Source organism: Micromesistius poutassou (genome assembly GCF_964030765.1).
Source record: "Micromesistius poutassou genome assembly, chromosome: 13".
NCBI classification, from domain to species: Eukaryota; Metazoa; Chordata; class Actinopteri; order Gadiformes; family Gadidae; genus Micromesistius; species Micromesistius poutassou.
The window spans coordinates 7245029-7260689 of record NC_140283.1 but is presented as its reverse complement, the minus strand read 5'-3'; the positions used below and the strand labels follow the sequence as shown (position 1 = coordinate 7260689).

The 15661-nt window shown below is 45.5% G+C and overlaps 1 protein-coding gene across 1 annotated transcript; it reads right to left on the bottom strand.

Moving 5' to 3' along the window:
* n4bp1 (nedd4 binding protein 1) lies at nt 1-12773 on the bottom strand. The gene is made up of 12 exons (XM_084477526.1): nt 12277-12773; nt 10811-11038; nt 10389-10565; nt 9690-10252; nt 9205-9535; nt 8644-9000; nt 7699-7922; nt 3901-4031; nt 3588-3684; nt 3148-3255; nt 2117-2209; nt 1-2023 (listed from the first exon to the last, which is right to left on the bottom strand). The coding sequence occupies exons 1-12, from the start codon at nt 12586-12588 to the stop codon at nt 1615-1617; spliced, it is 3030 nt and encodes a 1009-aa protein (XP_084333652.1). The 5' UTR covers nt 12589-12773; the 3' UTR covers nt 1-1614.
* Nucleotides 12774-15661: the final 2888 nt, after the last annotated feature.

The following is a 15661-nucleotide window of genomic DNA, read 5'->3' as shown; positions in this document are numbered from 1 at the left end:
TATGCTGTATTTCAATAAACTTTCCAGATACAGAAACACATTTGTGCAGTTTAGCCATAACAAATAAAGATTTTACAAAATCAACAATGTACATGGAAAATGAAGTTGAACAGACGAATAAGTACATCAACTTCCTGATGTCCGTTTAGTAGATTAACCAAATTCAGTGCATATTAGCAATAGCTCCGGGAGGGGCAGTGCAGAAAACATTCTCTACTTGTATTGGAGTTGAAGATCAAAACAATCCAAGCTTAAGGGAAATACTAAAACCCAATAATTGCCAACTTGTACTCACCTAGTTATTACAATAAAGTTTTAGATTCCATAACCAACGTGTAACTTTCAACCGATTATTCTATAAATGAGTAAAAAGGAACATGCACCCTTGTGTTGAGCCACCTTAGAACAGATGGAGCAATGGAGAGATTGCGTAAGGACAAGGCTTTACTTAAAACCAAACTGTAATCCAAGGGTATGGAGATGCCATGCACTGGGGTTTAGCATTAGTCCCAACAGGTATTGCTAGACCTAGAATGAACAGAATTGCTACATGAAAATAATAAGTGATTTCTTGGATTTTTTGCAGACACAGAACCCCCGCAATAAAGACAATTTCCACAAGTTAAGGATTCCAAATCTGTTGACCAAAGTTGAGCTTATTTGCATATGCCCAAACCATTTCCATTTGAACTGAAATCAAGGCAATCAAATAATTACGGAAAACCGTTAAGATTCGAAACAGGAAAGAAAGGCATTGGATTGTATAGAAATATGTATCCGCTGGAGCAAGGATGATGAGAGGAACTGGTTTAATGGCAGCATAAATAATTTTGGATTTGAATTTCAACTCTAAATCTGTAGCTGAAAAGTTAACAAAAAACCAAAGGCTAAACCTGACAATAATTCTCACAGCAATTAATTATTCGAAATCAGTATCCCCTGTATTTCAATTCTGACACCAACATCACTGGAAGCAAATGCAGACTTTAACTCACATTCTTCAACAAATGAACCACGGGTAGGAACGCTCAACAAAATGCTTTAAAAGCCACTTGTAGAAAAAGAACCCATTCATAAATACTCTTTTGTGAGATGCATGACAACTGTCCATAGGGTCTCAGGGGAAGTCTTGAAGTTGGGACATAAAGGAGTCAGCCTCTGTAATGGATGCCAGGTTTGTCTGTTCAGGACCATTGTGCTCTCTTCGACCAAAATCAATTATTACTTCTGGTCCCACATGTCAGAGAAATCCTGCTGTTTCAAGATCACAGCCCTGGTCTTCAGAAAGGTGCAATTTGTGCTAAGGGCTAATGATTTAGCTTGGTCGATGCAAGTGTTGTTGAGCTTCATCAAATAAGATTACTGAAAAGGACATGGTTAGGAGGGGGAGAACCAAGTCCAACAAATAACTTTGTTAATAGCAGCTCGTTTGGTGATCAAACTCTTTCATTTAAATAGGAAAAAAATAATCTGTGTTTCTCTCTCTCTCTCCCCCGAGCGGAACCTGTGAAAAAGTATGAAAACACATTTGGGTAGGTGTGGCCATAGACGTATAATGAGCATGTTGTGGCTATACGCCGACAGTGCTGTGTTTGAGTGGGTGTGTTTTTCCATCTATCCCAGCAGCAGGCCAGACAGGGCGTTCAGGTCCCTCATGTAGGGGTTGTCACTGAGGATCCCGTCGATGCGTTGCTTCTGCTCGGGGAAGATGTCGTACAGCTTGGCCTTCAGCTCCAGCGTCTCCGCCTTCGACCGCTGCGGCGGCGGGGGCGGCGTCGGCGACTGGGAGGTGGAAGGGGAAGGGGAGCGCTGGCGTGGTGGGTGCCACTCCGGGGCTCCCTTTTGAGGCCATTTGGGCTGGGGTCTGTCGGTGGAGGGCGGGGGTCTGCCGTAGGCCGAAGTGGAGGAGGTCTGCGGGGCCTGGACGTAGGCCGGCTGCTGCTGTTGGTGGTTGTGGTGTTGCTGTTGGATTGGGGGCTGGGTGTCTGCTCGTCTCCTTGGTGGAGGAGTAAAGGTGCTCCGCCTAACAAACAGATGGGGAATGGAGGGAATGGAGATTGGTCTCTCTTCTTGGGAGCATATTCAACTGATCCGATTATGACATTGCTGAACTTACTTGCGCAGGAACAGCTCCAGGTGTGGACCGTGCCTCCCAAGAGGGTCGTCTGGTATCATGAAGTGGTCCTCCACAAAGGTGAAGGGAAGCAGCCTGGGGGAGGCAACAACCAAAACAAGATTTTTTGGTCTTGCCCAAAAGCCTAGGCTATTCTCGTACTAGGTTGCCAGCAAGCAATGGACAATTCCTGGTCTAGCAAGTACATTTGCGGCCATGTTTAGCCAGGGTTTGTTCAGTGTAGCATTGAACAAGCCTTACACTGGTGGACCCTTTCCATTGTGCTGTGAGCTAATGATGATGCTCAACAGAGCTCTCACCGTTAAACATGACCAGCAGCCAGAAGACAATAAGCATGATCCATAAAAAAAACGTTAAAGCACTTGATGGAATTGAGTGATGAATAAGCGATGTACAACATGTCAGTGCATGTGTGGCAAATGGGTGAAACGTTAAGCCTACTGTAGGACAGTGGTCTAATATTCATGCATTAGTTTCTGGGATAAGTGGAAACACCCCTAGAGGGCGCCACAACCACATCCCAAAACTTGCTTTCCATTAGCATCAGGAAGATGTACCCGTGTGCATCAACAAGCAGACAACAGTCACTGTTATGTTCCGTTGGTTTGTGGGGTTGTGGATTCTTCCCTCTTTCTGTTTTTTATCTCTTTCTCTGTCCTATATTTTCAGGACTACAAAAATAGCCGTTCGGGATTCTGGACTGTACGAGGCAACGAGGGACCTGATGTGTCAAGAAATCCTTTTTGTCAACACGTGAAACCAAGTCTCCTATGTTTGAGTGGGCTTTATGTCAGGCCCTCTATCCCCTAGACTGGAGGGTCGTAATGGTCACCGATATGCAGTTGTGAATAAGTGAGAAGGAACAATCTAGGTCAGCAATAGCATTACAACAGTGCTCCCTAAGTCATTGACCTTTCTTTGTCGATACCCTGATGTCTTGCACATTCACACACATACACACACTGAACAAGGGGGGTGTCAGTGATGGGATAGCCTACGAACGGGTCACAAACCTCTCCTGGATGATGCGCAGCCAGGCAATGGACGTGTTGACAAAGTCCCTCAGGTTGTCGTTGGTTACAATGACCCCCTCCGTTTTCTCGGCCAAGTGGAGCAGGAACCTGTGGATCGAATTGGTTGAGGTCATTTAGTTACAGGCTCCCTATTCCCACAGCTGAGCAGGATAATTATTTGAGTTGCACTTAATGCAAGACAGTTTGAAGTGGAATTTATTAGTCATTTGGAATGAGGAACCAGTCTTAATATGTCAACCAGGCAAGTTCCAAAGCTCACGTCAAACATTCAGACCCATATTTAATCTCTCCTGACCACAACCATCTGCTAGCCGGTGACTTGCTCCTAGTGGCCCCTGACACCACATTCTGGAGGGAGGGGAACATCTGGAGGGATGGAACAGCTGGAGAGAGTGAATGCATGGATGGGGATAGCTCACCTGTCGTCATGGGAGGCTATCCTCTGACCGCAGACCTCCCTGGACGGGGTGAAGGAGAGCAGTCTCAGGTTCTCCAGCTGATTTAGAAAGTGTTGCTCTAGAGAACAAAAAAGGACCAGGCCACGCTTAGCATCTACGCACGTGTGCATCACCACATGCTCTCTGGCACAAACACCAAGCACCAGCTTGGCGCGCGCACACGCACACACACACACACACACACACACACACACACACACACACACACACACACACACACACACACACACACACACACACACACACACACACACACACACACACACACACACACCTATGGTGAGCCGGTCCCTTTTCTGCCGCCACTGGGGGACAAAGACGGTGATCTCCCGGTGGCCCCGGCTCCAGAAGGCCTCCACCGCCAGCGCGATACCTCGACACGAGTAGAACCGACGGAGCCCGTGTCTGAGAGGGACAGAGACGTGACATGATGATTGACAAGGGGATTGCTTGGGTTGGAGGTTGGCTAGAGTCTGGGTTTTCTGATCTGTTCAGAAGGTTAAAAAAAAGTCTCTGTGGAAGTTTGATGTTCATTTGAAAATTACTTAGACGTGTTAGAATTTAATTTGGTTATTTTATATGTTGTACCATTAAACCTTTTCTAAAGTACATTACAAGCATAAAATGCAGCACAACTAGCAGATTATTTCCATGTCATTTTATCCCTGCTTTTTTGTTGTGGCATAAATAAATATGGGACGCACAGTGTTTGATATTATAAAGCAATACCAAAGTATAAATGCTAAGCGATGATTCCTAAAATAAAATAAGCATGTTAGGAGGACAATGTAAACTGTAGCTTTTGGCATGTGATGTTTCGGAATAGACACAGACGAAACCATTTTCTTCTGTGAAGAACCATGAGTCTGTTCACAGCTCCTAAAAAAAAAAAGAAAAAAGCACAAACCAAAACCCCTGGTAGCAACACGTGTGCACGCACATAAACATCCGGTTCCTTAAGGGTTTTGGTATCACACCGTGACGTTATAGAGAGACGGCTCTGCGTGGCCACCAGGTGACCCAGATCACAGAGGGGAGACGTGCAAACACCCAAACAATGCACGTCAGTCGATAAAGGCCACGCCAAGCGGGTTTCCAGGGTAACCCAAAACAACAACAACAACAACAACAGATGACAAACTCGGCAGTACAGCAGGTTGATGATGAGGGATGATGCAAGATCACATGCCTATGGGATTATTGTTCATCCAAATGCCCCTGTGCGTACATGGATGGGAGTTTTCATGGAGGTACATTGAACATTGTTATGCCCATGTTTTAGTGAGGTCAATGGAGCCCCAATGTCCCCCATATTCTCTAAGGACTTTCCTTATTGTGATAACTATGGTACAAAAGTATTCTGTGAAACCCGCCTCAAGAGTTTCGAGTCACTGGTTTAATGAGGTGCAACATTACTAAATGTTGGTGAGTGCTTACACTTACAAGTCAGTCTCTCATCAGTCGTTCAACTAGAGACCGGGGATCAAAATGGGACACAGGACAATGGATCGTAGAATGTGGGCTTGTGAAGAGTGCTCATTCTTGTACAGCAAGAGTGATGCAGAGCAAGATTTGCATGGAGGCGAGCACACGCACACATGCAAAGTTTTAGCTTGTTGTTGGCGCTGCTATGCAACGTCAGGGAAGTCCCCAAGTGCATGTACCGCAGAACACTTCACAGCTAGAAACAGGAAGAGGTGACACAAGGACCAGAGAGTCCATATTTACACAAGGTGTGAAAAAAGGTGATAAGCCTCTGCATTGCAGCGCTGCCACAGAGATGGAAAGGAAGAAGAAGCCTTTGAGATGATGGAAGGAAGTATAGTGAAAGATATCATTTACACCGAGAGGTGAAAGAGCAATGGGTTCAGCTTAGCAAATCAAATTGTGATAAAATACATTTGAGAAAACCGAGGTGCAAAGGGTATTTGACGATAAATACATGTACACGTCTTTGCTAAACCTTTAGAGATGGGCATGTATCGGTATGCATCAAGCCTTTGACCAGGGGCTACAATATGTACACAGTATTTTAGCCAGTGTATTTGTCTCAGCTGTGTACTGTACTGTATCTGCCACCACGTGGGCGTTGCCACTGTAGAAAGTTGTATTCCAGTGTCTCTGTGTTCACATTTCTTAGTGTGGGGACAGGCCAGTGCCTCTCCAACTGATACGAGATGTTATTTCCAACAAACCTCCATTGGTTTATGTTCCCACAAGGACGAACCAAATGGCCGGTGACAGGCCGTCTGGGTCATAGCCAGGGCCATATACCTCATCAAGGGAGACACTGCATGTGTTCTTTTGTGATTTACACCTTCTTTAGTATAATACTTGCCCCGAACCTTTGGCTCGGTGAGAAGAGGGATCGACAGCCAAGGATCACGTCTGGAGACTGCTCCTCACCCACCTCCACTATAGATTATTGAACCTAAGTCTGTACCTTGCTGTATTACATCCTGTAATAAACCATCTATTTGACCCTCTGATCCAACCTGTCAAGCTGCCTTGATTTCCAGTAGAATTACTACTACGACGGAAATACACAAGTCTATACGAACAGCTTAGAAATACACTGAAATCTCAATTTAATCTGCTTGCTTCCAGGAATTTCCCCTCGGGGAAAATTCATCATCAAAATCCATTTAATTTAAATACATTGCCCCAAAAGAGTAAGCGTATTCATTATTCAAAGAGAGTGGGAAGAGAGAGTGGGAGGGCCTAGAGGAGGAGGCGGTTGAGAAGGAGATGGTTGTGAAGGTAAGAAGTAACAGGATACAAGATTTAGCAGAAATTGAAATAGCTAATTAATTGACACAGTGTCCTGACAGTAGGATGCACTGAATTTTTTCAAAGTAAGTCCTCTGCAAATTATATTAGTTATGACTGATTTCAGGGGTTTAGGTCATGCACACAAAATATTTGTAAATTGAAAATCCACAGTGAATAAGATAGCCCTGTCTAAATGTTGGAAAGCTGTCAGTGGTTGACAGACACACAAAGGCATGGGTGAAAGACGAGCAAGAGTGTGCATTTGATAATAGTCCACTAAATCTAAATGTTCAGGTTTGTCAATGAATATCAGACTGGCCTTGGATGGGCAGCAATTGATTTCCAAATATGGGAGAGGCCTTGACCATATTTGGTCTTGTCAAATCAGTTTGGAAGTAAAGAAACAATATTTTCTTCTCTGAGATAATCCTTACGTGCAGATATCTGTTGATCCGTTAACATAATGATTCAGTCTATTTAGAATGAAAACTGTTTTGATGGCTCAGTAGATTGCTACACTTTGTTTAATTTCAACAGGCTCGAGGCCAGACTGATCTGCAGAGAGCAGGAGAATGGGAACTTGCGATATCAGGATGGTGTGATGGAAAATACATATGTTGCTACCTTTTAGTCATATAGGCTTTGTTTACTATTCCGTGTATTGTCTTGCCACCCTGCTTTTCCTCAGTGTCGTCTACGTATTTACCTTTGTGCTTGGGTCAGCCTCCTCACCAGTGAGCCATGTCGTCAAAATGTTAGCCCTTGTGCTCTGGTCAGCTGTCCTGCCTTCCTCAGAATCAATCGTGATGTTAACCTTTGTACTTGGGTAAAACGGCCACAAGGGAGAAGACATCCTCTTGTGCACTCTTCTGCCCGATGAGAACACAGGCAACTCTGTGTCTTGGGTAAACATTACCTGATTTGATTATTGACATCTGTCAAGTGGGGAGGAACTGAAACGGTATAAATAACTCGAGGAGTCTAATATATGCATGCATTAAACCTAGGCTATATATGTTCTACAAGTGTGTGCTTTTTGCATTTAGAAATCTCATGTCCTAGACGCAATATCTGTTTAAGAAAATTGCCACGACAATGGTCTCACAAGGTTAAGTTTTTGATGATGGTGATGTAAGGGTGAAACTAATAAGGGTTTTAGGCTGTTATTTTGGAAACTGACCACAGAGGATTCCACATTTTAACTCATCACTGCTGGTAATATATAAATAGTAAACCTGTATGTGTGAGTCGGTAATGTGTGTGCGTGTCATTTGTGGGCGTGTGCGAGCAAGTGACTCACGCCATGGCCACGTTGCTGCCGTCTATGATGATGTGCCGGAGCTCGGCCCGCCCCGGCTCATTGGGCAGAGACAGGGTGTACGGCGTCCGCAGTGACTGGTGGAAGCGGGCCAGACCCGTCACTGGCGGTATGGGTGGGACGCTGGCCACGGGGGGCTGCCCCCTGCCGCCATGACCGACGGTCAGGTACAACAACGCTGAGTGCCGGAAATTGGGATTGTCAGTCTGAAGGAATGACAAAGACAGGAAAAGTAGGTTAGAACATGTGAATGCCAGGCAGGCATGAGGGAATATGTTGCCCGCCTGGTTATTATTCCGTGATGGAAGCAGAAACCATTCCACAAGGTAAAGAAACGTGTGTCATACTTCCATGTGATTGATAGGAACCAACTAACCTGTGAACCAAATAACATGTGTTTTCCATGACCTGCCCAAGATCGACTCAGTAACTACTAACTCGTTATTGAACGGCTAACATACTGAAGTCAAACTGGAGCTGCACCAAAAGCGCAGCCATGACCGTCCTATGAAGGGAGTGGTTGCGTCTGAGCGCAGCACTCCTCTTGCAGATAAACAAGAGCCAAAACAAGCATGGAGGCTTGGAGGCATGGAGAACCATTGAGTAAATTTGGCAATGGGTATTCAAATAGAACACATGACTGGTGGTTCATTCTGACATTTTTTACTTTGTGTACCGTGTTTTTGAATGTGGTGAAATGATTGCCTCCATTATAATTATTCTCTCACTCTATAGTTCATGATTTTCAGATTTCCATGCACTCATGACCTCAAATGTCAAATGCATGAGGCTTAATACAATCTGGCTTAATACGTTGATGCCTAGAGCACCAGAAAAGCAACTAAAGTGAAGAAAAGAAGAGGAAAAAGGGACGTTGTCGGGATGCAGCCATGTTTTAAAGAGAAAGCAGCCTCTCGGAACACCTACATTTGAGGACGTGGGAGCGGTGGAGATGGGGGTGGCGTTGGCGCCGGTCAGCCACTGAGGGACGCTACGCAGTGCGGTCACCGTCTCCACCTTGACCTGGCCGCCCAGGGTCTGAGTCCCGCCGGTGCGGGTTAGGTAGTCCCTGGCCGTGCTTCCCCCCCCCGCTCCCCGTGCCAGGTAGTCAGTCATCGACCCTGACTGCGAGTCCGGGTGTTCCATGGCGGTGAGCCGGGACGCCCCTCTCCCTGGCTTTGTGGTGTCTGCGGGGACAGGGTCAGTGTCGTCGTCGTCGATGGTGATGACCTCGCAGCTCCCGGCGCCGCCCTGCGCCGTGGAGCTCCTCTTGATCGTGGTGGCCTGCAATTAAACCGATTCCTCCATTAGTCTTTTTCCTCGTCACATTTTGCTACTTAGGGTTAGGGTTACGTTTATGTGTGACATTAGAGACGCATATGGAAGATCAATAGGTGTCTGACCGTGCTAAGCTAGGAAATGCAGGTTACATTTTTTGTGTGTCCATCAGCTTCAGACTGGGGTATAGCAGGATGTTTTTTTTGGTACCTGCTGAGTTTTGGTTTCTCCACCGCTGCTACAGTGCCTCCGGTGGCCAAGACCATTGCTATGGGCAGGTTTAATGTTTGCAGGGCATTTGCCCGTGGCATCTACCGACAGTTTGCTGGGGACACACTCCTTGACTTTGACACGGGACACAGTGGAGGACGCTACTGAGGAGGAGGAGGAGAACAGGTGTGCTCCCTGCTCTCCTCCGTGTCCTTCTTGTTCATAGCGTTTGGTCTCCTCAACGATTCTCTCTAGTATGAGGAAGGTGTCTTCCGTCTGCCCGGTCTCCTTAACAACGCGCTCCACCACTTCCTGCTGGTAGCCCATGGTCCTAGAAGGAAACCAGAATCAGTCAGTGACCCAAGCCCCGAGACAACCAATCACTCGTATTTATTATTTTGGCCTTAACTTTTCCTTCTATATACAATATAACTAGAAACCTTTGTCTTTAGATTCTGAGCATGACATTAAAATCCAATAAACACCTGAAGAAATTGACGAGACAGCGGAGGTTGGTTTCGGGGCTGACAGCCTCTCCGTCGTCCAGTGCGTCGTCGCTGTGGTCCAGAATGATGTGGCCCGCGATCGTGTTGGCTTTGGACGAGGACAACGGGGAGAGCACAGACGAGAACGAGGCTGCGGGTGTTTTAGACCTGCAGCTGTCGGTCAGGCGGCTCTCTCTCTCCCTCCAATCCCGCGCCCTCTCTTTGTCTCGCCTCTCTTGCTCCATTTCCCTCTCCCTCTCCCTCTCCAGCGACTCCTCGCAGCGCTCCAGGGAGTACTGTCTCTTTGTATCGCGGGTCTCGCTCTCGGAAGAGCGCCGCTTGTGGGAGGACCGAACGCCGTTCAGGTGCGCTGCCTCGAATCCCAGGCTTATCCCACCCCCTGCTTTACCATCACCGCCTGACGCAGGCCCAGCCCCGGCTCCCTTCTCCTCAAAGCTGGTGTCCAGGATGCGGTTGGAGAGCTCCGTAACAGGTGTGCTGCTCTGAGAGCGGTCCTGCTCTGCATCCGCCAGGCTGGCAGGCGGCCCCTGGCTGGCAGACGCCTGAGTATGGGCCGGAAAAAAGGAAAAGAAGACATGAGCTTAAGAGTATTACTTTAAGCACCAGGTAAATATGGTTGCGGAAATGTAGACGCAACCCAATGACACGGTCCCATGTAGATCTAATATAGACACCAACCAGGGAAGAACCAGGGTGTGTGTTGGAGGGGCTCTGGGCCAGCCCCAGCAGCTCTTCCTTCAGGGCACTGGGCAGCAGAAGCAGCTCCATGGTGTACTTGTCGTCCCTCTCCTCAACAAAGGACTTGAACGCTCGTTTCACGGCTGGCTCCCTCTCGCTAGGCAGGCTTCGCTTTTCCTGGACACCAGGCACGAAAATTACATGTTTTGAGTACCTTTGCTTTTTCCTGAGAGCTTTTTACTGAAGCTGAATTGAATCATGCTTATGCGACAGCTAGAAAATAGCTTTTAACAGAAGGTAATGCCCATAGAGATCGCTAAGTAGAATGTAGCAATGGGCTCAAGGATACATACTTCCTTTTTTTTTTTTTTTTCAAAGCAGGAACAGAGATCAGACAATGACAGCCACAGCATTCTGCCCACCTGAAACAGCGCCACAAACTGTTGAACTCTGCTCTGGGCCATCACCACGGGCTCAGCGCGACCCAGGAGTCGCAGGCGGCCTGGTTCGGGCACCAGGACCTCCGCGCTGGTGTCCCGCAGCAGCCTGTCCAGAAAGAGTCCTCGGGCACCAGCGAAGATGCAGTGCATGTCCACCGGATATCGCTCTACCTCCTGCAGCTCTGGGTCACACAGGCCCCTCACATACTCCTACACCGGACAGAAAAAGAACGTTAGCTTGTTCACTGGTGCCTTCCTATCATACCAACTTAAGACATAGAACCAGGTTTTATTTCAACTGATAGTGCCCCTCTGTACCTACCCTAACCCCACTCATCCTGAAATGGGAATTCTTAATTTGTGTTCTGTCTAAAAGTTAATTAATTTTTTTAATATCTTATATGTATGGAAGTTTAGGTTTGTCGATGTATTGGCAAATTCTCTGTTGAATAAAAGGAAAACTGATTTGGCGGAAGCTATCAGACCTTTAACCTTTAAAATAGCATCATGGACCATGTTGAACATATCAGAATTGATTAAGAGTATCTTTGGACTTAAAAATGGATCCATCATTCTCACATGTGTGACACCAGTGTGGCATGATGTGTCAACTCTACTATGTACAATTGAGTCAATGATGACTCACGAGAGCTAGAGAGAAAGATCATTTGTGTTTGAAAATGCAACAGCGTTTCTCATGTGAGACATGGCAATAAAAAGTTGTGATTAGTCAAGGTTATGGTATATTTAGGTTTAGGATTTAACATTACTACAACTCTCTGAAGGCATCCCACAATGGTGGCGTATCACTAAGAAAAATATTGCATGATGCATTGGGTTCATCATGGGATTTGTACAACAAATTAAGCTATAAATATGATACAGCGTACTTTCAAATATATTCCTACTGTTATATTGGCACCATCACTCTGCATGCATTGGTGTTGAGGGGTTAGTGGAGGCGTAAGTGTCACATGACAGTGTTGAAAGTGAGGTTTTTAAATACATGGTTTTAGAATGTTTGTTGACAGATATTTTGTAATGTATACTACAATGTATACAACACTATATGGAAGCTCTCAGGCCACTCAGATGTGAAAAAGGTGAACTTTAAATTTTTAAACTGGGACAGGGTTAGACTGTGCGAATGAGTGTGCATTCAGGGTTGACTGGCAAAGTATCAAGCCTATAGCAGATTGTAACATGTGAATCACCCCCAGAGATCCCACTTTGCTTGCACACCCAAGGACCCATAACGAGGTAATCAGGTTGTCAATTGACCGAATAACACTTTAGTAGTTACTATGGCTAGCCATTGGAGAGAACCATCAAAAGCCTGATGCCGTTTCCATTAATAATGGCTGTTGTGTCTATGGCGTTCAGTAGACAAGTTAATTGAACATCGAACAACAGGGACACGAGTAAATGCATTTATGTATTTCACTTACTTTTGCCTTTGACACGTCGTCTCTGTTTCCTTTAAGTTGCAACCAAATCTGACGTGATGTCTTGCTGCCATGCGATTGTCCAGTGCGGTCCAGAAGACCTATAATAGTGAAAGCTACCTTGAAAACTTGTTCGACTCGGGGTTTGGCACATTTGAGCTCCTCTTGTTTGTCTTCCAGGACTGTAAACTCGTCGACAGTGGGGGGTTCATGTTGTCGGGGGCTGCCCGCTGCAGAGAGCCTGCTCGTCGGCTGATCAGAACAATTTAGCTCGGTGACTCGTTTCATACCGAGGAGGGGCCGCGTTGTTGACATTCTGTTTTTAAATATTCTTGTCGCTGTTCACAACGACGCTTTGTTATTTTGTCCATTCGTCGCCATACGAGAAAGCTTTCCTCTTCGTTGGTCTTACCCTGTACTCCTTTGAGGTTGGTTCTTTAATTAAGCCACTGTTTTTATATTTGAGGATTTAAGCTAACGCGGTTATGGAGAAGCCCCGTGCGACGTATCCGGAAAATCCCCGTGATGACGCCATCAAAAGACGACACATTTCTTTTAAATCATTTTATTTACGAGAGCTTGTTATCGCAACTTGACAAACATGTTGCATTAATATGGCAGCGATATGGCATGATGATACGGCATAATTATGATTTGTCTTATTAAAATCGAATGGTCCAAAAATGTAACTAGTAGGCTACAATAGTAATTATAATAATAGTAATTCTAATTGGTAGCCTATTTTCTAAAACTTTTTTTTTAAATGTCACATGTCACAACAACATTTGTTTAGTGGTGTTTCGTTTTACCACACAATTCCATCCTCTATCTGTAATTATTTCATTTTAATAATAGAATTGTGGATGATGTTGATGTTGCTGAATTTGGTTTTATGTATTGGCATGTAATAAATAAGTTTGGAATCTAATGTTTTGACATTAAGTTAGTATTTCTTTTTTTTTTTTTTTTTCATATAACCATTACGCAGTGTTCTTGTGTACACTCGCGCGCACACACACACGCACGCAGGCACACACACACACACACACACACACACACACACACACACACACACACACACACACACACACACACACACACACACACACACACACACACACACACACTTCGTGCGAATTAAGGGGGAGTCACCTAGTGGTAACATGAGGCTGGAAACATGGTTTGTGAAATTTTGGGGGAGCTCTAAAATATTGATATGATTGCCAAATAAATGCTATTGGGCATGGTTTTTCTCAAAGGTGTAAAATAATTGAAATATAATTATATTAGAGTTTATGATTCATGAAAAAACGTGGCCCGATGCTTGTCATTACCGCGCTGGAGCCGTTCGAAGCGTGGGGGCGCTGCCTGCTGCCCCACTACCCACTCACACGAGCTCGTTTAATTACATTAAAAAGACTTAAAAGATTGTCACCTGCGCGCCTATAGTGTGTATGTGGCGTTGCGTCTCTCCAGGCAGTGAGAGGGTTGTGTGGTGTTATAGCTGTATTATTAATAATAATGGCATATTGTTCATGGTTAGGCTGTCGCTCCCCAAAAATCACGTGACTCCTCATTCTCAATATGAGAATGAGGAGTCACGTGATTTTTGTGGAGGGGTTTGATGGTTTTACGAGGGGTCCCGTCCGCCATGATGGCATCCACGGCTATCGGTTGCCAGGGGCAACGTTGTCAGAGCGGCATAGAGACAGATGAGGAAATACGCAACATAGAGACGCAGGAGACATTACGAGATAGAAATAAAGAAATAAATGGAGAAGAATAAGGCGAAGGAAAAGCGTCCTAGTGAAAATGCAGAGAACTCTCATCGACTCATCTCATCGACATGAGATGAATCGGCCAAGAAAAAAAAACCTCGAAAATCGGCCAAGATGATCCTGTCTGCCGTAGTGTTCTAAGATAGAATCTCATCAACCCCAAGAGCACCCGATCGCACACTCGGGGTTATCCAACGATAGATGTGTTCGGAATGTTGAGTGTTGCCTGCTTACACACACGCCACACATCCAACAACAATAACAATCCTGATCGCTCCCCCCCCCCCCCCCCTCCGCTTTTCTTATTTATTTTTACTTGAATGCGTTTTTTAAATGTAACTCCGCCAGCCCGTAATCGCGCCCCCGTAATGCTGCCAGTCCGACGTGTTCCCATTCCGACAGTCCTGTGCGCGTATGCAAATTAGCCATGTGCGCCAAACAGAAGAAGGGCCCTATCTTGCGCCTGGCGCAATTGACTTTCTACACCAGGGTTTCTCAACGGGGGCGGCAGCGCCCCCTGGGGGGCGTTCGTAGAACCTAGGGGGGCGCTGGGAACGAACACGGGGGACCTTTCATGGTTTTCAAATATTTTCGGTGCAAAAATAGGATAACTGAAATAAAAAGCCTATCTTCATATGGGTTTCTAACCCCTCTATCGTCTCATCTACTTTTTACTTTATGCTCAGTACCGTCATGATCGCCATAGTAACGCCGATAAACAAATCCACCTCATCTTAGTAGCGTGGTGCTTCAGAAACTAGTTCGCCCTTCCCTGACTTCCACTGGTTGGTTTGCAACACAAGACGTGAATAAAGCTAACTCCGCTTAGCATGCTAATTGTAAACAATAGAACAACGTGTGCAGTACATGTAGACCACTGCAACGTCGCTCATTACGTCTGCGAACCGATAAACACTTTTTTTCATAAGGTACGCACACCAACCGGCACATACGTATTTAACACTGATGTTACAGGCGCTTAACTTGTATAATAACAAACTACTTTAATTACTATTTGGCCGCGAACGAAGCGGATAAAGGCTGCACATGCGCAGCGTTGCTAGGCAACGTCACGTAAACAAAGGGAGTCTTTCGTGCACAAATTGAACCCAAGTTTGCGGGTTAACAGCTCAATAACCAATAAAAATGTACACAAGCACTGTTACGTATTAAACTTCAATAGCTCAATAATAAAACCTTTTAATAAAACTCTGAATACACATCTTCTTGTCCAGAAGAAACCAAAACAGCACAGAAGTTTTTTATTCAAGCAATGTAGCACGAGTTGGAGTGGAGTTGCTAATTAAAAAAAAAAAAAAAAAAATTAACAATAATAATGAGGGGGGGGGGGGGGGGCGCCAGAGGATCAGGGTAAGGTAAGGGGGGCGTTTGCTCAAAAAAGGTTGAGAAACACTGTTCTACACCGACGCATGTGTTGTTGCTAGTTTGCACCCGGCGCAAAGCTGATTTTCCCCCGCAGCAACCAGGCACCACTACACTTGCATGTTAAATATTATGATGTCAAAGATTATGCATACGTGTGAAACTGCATAGAAATAGCGTGTGGATTGTGGAAACATTTTTTTTTCCATAGGGCTGCATGAATGAAC